This window comes from Propithecus coquereli, unplaced genomic scaffold, assembly GCF_000956105.1.
Source record: "Propithecus coquereli isolate 6110/MARCELLA unplaced genomic scaffold, Pcoq_1.0 Scaffold467, whole genome shotgun sequence".
Classification (NCBI taxonomy): domain Eukaryota; kingdom Metazoa; phylum Chordata; class Mammalia; order Primates; family Indriidae; genus Propithecus; species Propithecus coquereli.
In genome coordinates, this window is record NW_012150474.1 from 765,391 (window position 1) to 771,853 (window position 6,463).

The following is a 6,463-nucleotide window of genomic DNA, read 5'->3' on the forward strand; positions in this document are numbered from 1 at the left end:
CTCTGCCCCTTCACCCCTCCGACCCCCTAATTCCTGGCAACCCCGACCTCTTTCATCTCCATCATTTTTGCCTTTTCTGGAATGTTCCCATGTTGAAGTCATACAAAGTGTAGCCTTTTGACACTGGTTTCTTTCACGCACCAATATGCATTTCACACACCGACTGCCGCACTAGAAAAAAAGAATTTTTCACCTGGGGCCACGGTGTTTTATTAAAACAAAACGATCCTTTCTAATGTGCTATAATTTTTCTTGTTTTCTGTGCGCCAGTTCTAGGCAACGCGATGCACGTTTTTAGAGGGAAATTGTCAAGATTCATGGTGACAATAAGACATCAATGAGTCAGATTTTCACGAACCAGCCGCAGGGTTTTTCTTCACACGGCCCCGGGGTGGAAACCAGCCCGAGTTAAATACAACTCGCAGGGCAGTCAGTGTGCTAAGATTCTCTAGCGTCTTTTTAGGTACTTACCCCTCTTATTCTTCCTTTTCCTTTTTTCACTTACGCTTTTTCATTACAGCAAAACTCGAGTTAAAAACTTGAAGCTCGGCCGGGCGTGGTGGCTCACACCTGTAATCCTAGCTCTCTGGGAGGCCGAGGCGGGCGGATTGTTTGAGCTCAGGAGTTCTAGACCAGCCTGGGCAAGAGGGAGACCCCGTCTCTACCAAAAATAGAAAGAAATTAATTGGATGGCTAAAAATATATAGAAAAAACTAGCCGGGCATGGTGGCACATGCCTGTAGTCCCAGCTACTTGGGAGGCTGAGGCAGTAGGATTGCTTGAGCCCAGGAGTTTGAGGTTGCTGTGAGCTAGGCTGACGCCACGGCACTCACTCTAGCCAGGGCAACAAAGTGAGACTCTGTCTCAAAAAAAAAAAAAAACTTGAAGCTCGGACTTGGGGGGGAGGGAGGCAAGGGCATCATATGTAAGCTAATCATCTGTACCCCCATAATATGCCGAAATAAAAAAAAAAGCTCAAAAAATAACAAAAAGCCCCTGTTATTGTCAAAATGGAAACCTGACCCACCATTTCTTGATTGATTCTCCCCAAATCCACACCAATTATTAAGAGAAAGCAGAAGCAGTGAGAAACCAACAAGAGCCATGGCAATTTGCCCAAAGCATTGTGGGGTCAGCATTTTGTCTCATCATGGCCTTGAGGCCATGTGAACCAGCAAAGCTTCAGATAAATTAACCATCTCGAGACCCCGAAGATGTCCACGTCCTAATCCCATGTGGTAGACAGAATGCTGTTCCCAGAGATGTCCACGTCCTAATCCCATCTGGTAGACAGAATAATGTCCCCAGAGATGTCCACGTCCTCATCCCATGTGGTAGACAGAATAACGTCCCCAAATATGTGCACGTCTGACTCCCGTGTGTTACGTACATGGATGTCTCCGTGGACCCTCTGCAGCCAGTGTTGGTCCCCCAGGTGACAGATCACCCCCAACCACTTTCCTGTGTTTGTTTCTCCAGATCATGTCCCTGGGGGAACATCCTACGGGGCCCCCTGCTGGCAGTCCCATGGCACAGCTGGTTTTCTCAATCTGTGACAATCTCTCCGTTGTAGCGTCATCGTGTCCCGTGGGTAGCCCCATGGTTCTCCTGGCGACAGCCTTTCTACTCTCCAAGTTGCTGGCCCCGGCATTCCTGCTGACTCCGGAGCACCTGGGTGAGTGTGGGGGACACGGTCGATGCTTTACTGTGGCCCCCGTGTCGATGTCTCTAGTGTCTGGGGACGTATCCCAATGCTTGGGTCCAATGTCATTTCACCTCAATGTTTATTAGGGACCTGGTGAGCCCCAGGTGGCCCGCTGGAAGTCTCAGAGCTCCTGTCGTCCTCTGCCCCTTTGGTGCTGTGAATGCCCATGCGCCCATTGTACAGATGAGAAAACTGAGGCTCCGAGACCTGTATGGTTTAACCTAATAACCACCCAGCTGGTGACGGGGCCGGGATCAAGACCTGGATCCTCATGACATTTTTCTGTTTCAATGCCAAGCCGCCGTCACCCACACTAGAAGCTAAATGCACCTTTTGGGCATTTAGTGCCTGCAGGTGAGTGGACATGGAGGGCCTCTCCAGCAGAGAGTGACCTAGCACCCCTACTGAGATGGGGAACAGAGAGGCAAAGCCACTTGAAGAACGTCACAGAGCTGGCGGGCGGCAGCGCTGAGATTCAAGCCCGCCTTTGTGCTTCCGAACGTTGCTGTGATTTGCAAAGAGGGGTGGTAGGAAGGCCCCAGCCTTTGCCCAGGTCAGAGCCTGGACTGGGTCTCTCTGTCGACCACACTAGGACCCCGTGGGCGGCTCAGTCGGCACGAGGTGTATGCTGCGTCCAGCCTGGCCTTTGTCTCGCGGGCTGTTCATGGTCCAGGATGGGTTTCTCTTGACCTGGGGTGCCTGGGTCCATCGAAGGCTGAAGCCGGGACGTTGTCCCACGATGAGACGCCTCCTCCGTGGAGCCGTCCCGGGGTCGCCTGCAGGAGAGGGGACCGTCCACCACCTCTGGCCCTGAACTCCGCTTACTAGTTGGTTGGGCAAAGTGTCGTTTCTGAACGCAGCGGCGTCTCTTTGCAGATCCGCCAACCCCGGATCCGGAGCCCTCTCTGAATGTGAAGTTCGACCCCAGGACCATGACACTAGCCTGGGACTGCAAGGAGAACACGACCAGCGGCAGGTGCACCATGCTTCTCAAGGAGGAAGACCGCGTCGTGAAAAAGGTAAGCGGTTTCTTGTGCTCAGCGCCGTCTTTCCTGCGGCCCTCCCCGAGCTAAAAGCCGGACAAGGACAGAGGTGAGTTGCGGGTACACGGGTGGCATTTGGAGACCCGCGGGGTGGGACGCCGGGGGACCAGGGCAGCGCCGGGTACTGTGCCAGGTGGGTCGGAGGCCTGAGTCCCTGGGGCAGGAGCGCGGTGTAGCCTAAGGGGAAACCGATCCCGGCAGGTACACGTGGACGGGACGCGGAGTCCGCGGAGAAAGGGGAGGAGCAGTGGAGTGGGGCCCCCTTTGTCCCTGTGTCCCCCACCCTGGGGACTCAATGTCAGGATTTAGGGGGAGGGAGGACGGCAGAGACGGAAGAGCGATGAGGAGGAGGGAGAGAGGAAGACAGAAATGCAGAGGATGGATAGATACATACAGGACACATATATAGTGACCCCGGCCCAGCTCTCGGGGCTCCAGGGTTCCCCAGGCAGACCGAGGGCCTCAGGCACCCACAGCAGGGGAGGAGCCCCCAGCTGGGGGCGTCTGCAGCCTCAGAGCCAGCGGAGCTGCCCAAAGCGGGAGGCAGGACTCCAGCAGGACCTTGGGAACACTCAGGAAGGGGACGTGTGACTGGCCAGCCGCATGGGGGGACAGGCAGGGGCGGCAGAGCCCCATAGGCACCCGAAACCTCCCAGAGTTTCCAGGGGTGACTCTCGAGGGGAGTAAATGTCCAACGAGAGCCGTCAGGGAAGACGTCAGTTTTACTGTGTGACTTTCGAACTTGGGGACCCCTCGAGGCAGGTGTTGGTTAGAAAAACCTTCCCCCTCCCGCCTGTACGGAGTGACAGACTTTTGCTTGTTCGATCCATGCGAGGTGGTGCCAATGGTAGACTTAGTCACATCATTACCGTTGACTGTAGTCCCAGCTGCTTGGGAGGCTGAGGCAGGAGGATCGCTTGAGCCCAGGAGTTTGAGACCAGCCTGGGCAGCATAGCAAGACCCCATTTCTACAACACAGAAAGATTAGCCGGTGTGGCGGGCGTGCGCCTATAATCCTAGCACTTTGGGAAGCTGAGGTGGGAGGATTGCTTGAGGACAGCTGTTTGACACCTGCCTGGACAATATATCAAGACCCCACCTCTACAAAAAATTAAAAACCTAGCCAGGCATCATGGTGGCATGGACCTGTAGTCCCAGCTACTTGGGAGGCTGAGGCAGGAGGATGGTTTGAGCCCAGGAGTTTGAGGCTGCAGTGAGCTATGATGACACCACGGCACTCTAGCCTGGGTGACACAGCAAGACTCTGTCTCCAAAAAAAAAAAAAAATGCAGAGTAACAGGCGCCCTCCAGAACTTGCTTAGCCCAAATCTGCACCTTAGCACATTCCTTCCGGCAGGTTGGCATTTGGGGGCACCCACGCAGAGTCCTCGGAGGTGGCAGAGGCGGGGGCATTTCACGAGGGAGGCAGGACTGTGTGTATGAAGCTCAGACACGGGGCTCTGTTTCCTAATTGGCCGGTTGCAATTTTTTTCAGCCCAGGAAGAAGGAATGTTGGTGCAACTTTGAGGACACACCTCTGCATCGCGGAGTCCTGCTGGAGGTTCAGGTCAATACCAGCGAACGATCATTCCGGGAAAAAGTGCTCTATAGTAACCCAGGTAGGGAAGGCAGCGCATGGACCCCTTGAAGCCACCCCCCGCCCCCCACCACCAGCATCAAAGTAGATCCCCTTTTCATGCTCCAGTGAAAGTTATTTGGCCTCTGCGTCTTCCCAGGTGGGGAGGGCACCGCTGCCCGCAACTTCTCCTGTGTTATCTACGATGTGGATTTCATGAACTGCTCCTGGGCCAAGGGTGCAGCGGCCCCGGGCGACGTCCAGTATTTTTTGTACATACGAGACTCAAAGTAAGCGTTGACTGCATCCGCGTGACCCTCGGGGCGGCGGCGAAGGGTGTACGAATAATGCTGATTTCTCTTTTTTTTTTCCTGGTTGCTTCCCTGAACACGTTGGACTCTTGCAGGAGAAAAAGGGAGAGAGAATGTCCTCGTTACGTCCAACACTTGGGGACCCACGTGGGGTGCCACCTGAGAAACCTCTCGGGCCTGACTTTCCGCAACTACTTTCTGCTCAACGGGACCAGCCGCACCGTGGGGATCCAGTTCTTCGATTCGATTTTGTCCACGAAGGAGATCGGTGAGAACATGAGCTGTGGTTTCTCTGTGGTTTATAAGTCAAACAGAATTGGCGTGGAAATCCGTGTCAGTTTCCCGGCATGCCTGTGTAACAAATTAGCACAAGCTCATTGCATTTAATGCTTATATATAATATAACATAATCTGCATGTCGATGGTGGATGAGAAAGGTTATATAGTCTCTGTTCTGAGCTTCCAAATTCGGCCTGCATTTCTCAGTTAGACAGGACCACCGTCTGACCCAGGAATCTCACTCCGGGGCATTTATGCAAAGAAATCTGTGTGTGAAATAGATACATGGTCTATGCACACCATGGAGTTCTACTCAGCCACAAAAAACACAATTCACAATTGCAAAGATGTGGAAACAACCGAAGTGCCCATCCATGCATGAGTGGATTAGTAGAATGTGGTCTATGTATACCATGGAGTTCTACTCAGCCACAAAAAACAATGGAGATCTAGCACCTCTTGTGTTATCCTGGATGGAGCTGGAGCCCATTCTACTCAGTGAAGTGTCCCAAGAATGGAAAACCAAGCACCGCATGTACTCACCATCCAATTGGTATTAATCGATCAATCGACACTTAGGTGCATGTATAGTAATAACATTCATCGGGTGTCGGGCAGACGGGAGGGGGAAGAGGGGACGGGTAAATTCACACCTAATGGGTGCCGTGTGCACCGTCTGGGGGATGGACACGCTTGAAGCTCTGACTTGCATGGGGCAAAAGCAATATATGCAACCTAAACATTTGTACCCCTGTAATATGTTGCAATGTTTAAAAAACATCTAAAAAAGAGAGATATCTGCACCCACACGTTCCTGGCGGGGCTGTTCACAACAGCCGAGACACGGAATCCGCCTGGGTGTCCGTGAACAGGTGCACGCACGGAGAAGATGCGGTACGCACGCAACGGATCACTATTCAGCCGTAAAGAAGCATGAAATCCCGTCCTTTGTGGCCACACAGATGGGACAGGAGGACATCGTGGGACAGGAAATAGGCCACGCACAGAAGGACAAATTTTGCGTGTTCTCAGCCATGCGTGGGAGTCAAAGTGGATCTCGTTGAAGTAAAATGCAGAATGAGGGGTCCCAGAGGCTGGCAGGGGCGGAGGGAGGGGATCTGTTAAAGGATGTTGAAATTACGGCCGGACAGGAGGGTGAGGTCTGCTGTCCCACAGCACCGTCGACGGCTGTAGTTCCCAATAGTACGTTCTGTGGCTTCGAACAGCTACCAGGAGGATGCCGGGTGTTCCCGACACAAAGATAAAGGATGCATGTTTGAGACGACGGGTGTGGTAGTTACCCTGGTCCGATTGCCATGCGTTAATGTGCATCCAAACGTCACTGTGTGCCACACGAATAGGTACAGTCATTCTGTGTCAGCTTAGAAAACTAAAATTTAAAAATCTTTAAAGAAAAGAAAAAAGCTAAATGGGATCAGATATGCGCGCAGCGTATGCAGATTTGATGAGATTCACGGTAGCAAGAGAAGTCTCACACCAGCCGGCTGTCCAAACGTACCTTAGGACTTCCCGACTTCCCTCCCTCCTT

At 52.9% G+C, this 6,463-nt stretch overlaps 1 protein-coding gene across 1 annotated transcript in view; it reads left to right on the forward strand.

Annotated features, from left to right (window-relative positions):
• Positions 1–6,463, forward strand: part of CSF2RA (colony stimulating factor 2 receptor, alpha, low-affinity (granulocyte-macrophage)) — a 21,606-nt gene that overhangs the window by 5,114 nt on the left and 10,029 nt on the right. Inside the window, 5 exon segments of the mRNA XM_012655186.1 lie at positions 1,574–1,675; positions 2,582–2,724; positions 4,244–4,367; positions 4,485–4,614; positions 4,731–4,903. Coding sequence (XP_012510640.1) covers positions 1,600–1,675; positions 2,582–2,724; positions 4,244–4,367; positions 4,485–4,614; positions 4,731–4,903 — 646 coding nt within the window. The 5' untranslated portion in view covers positions 1,574–1,599.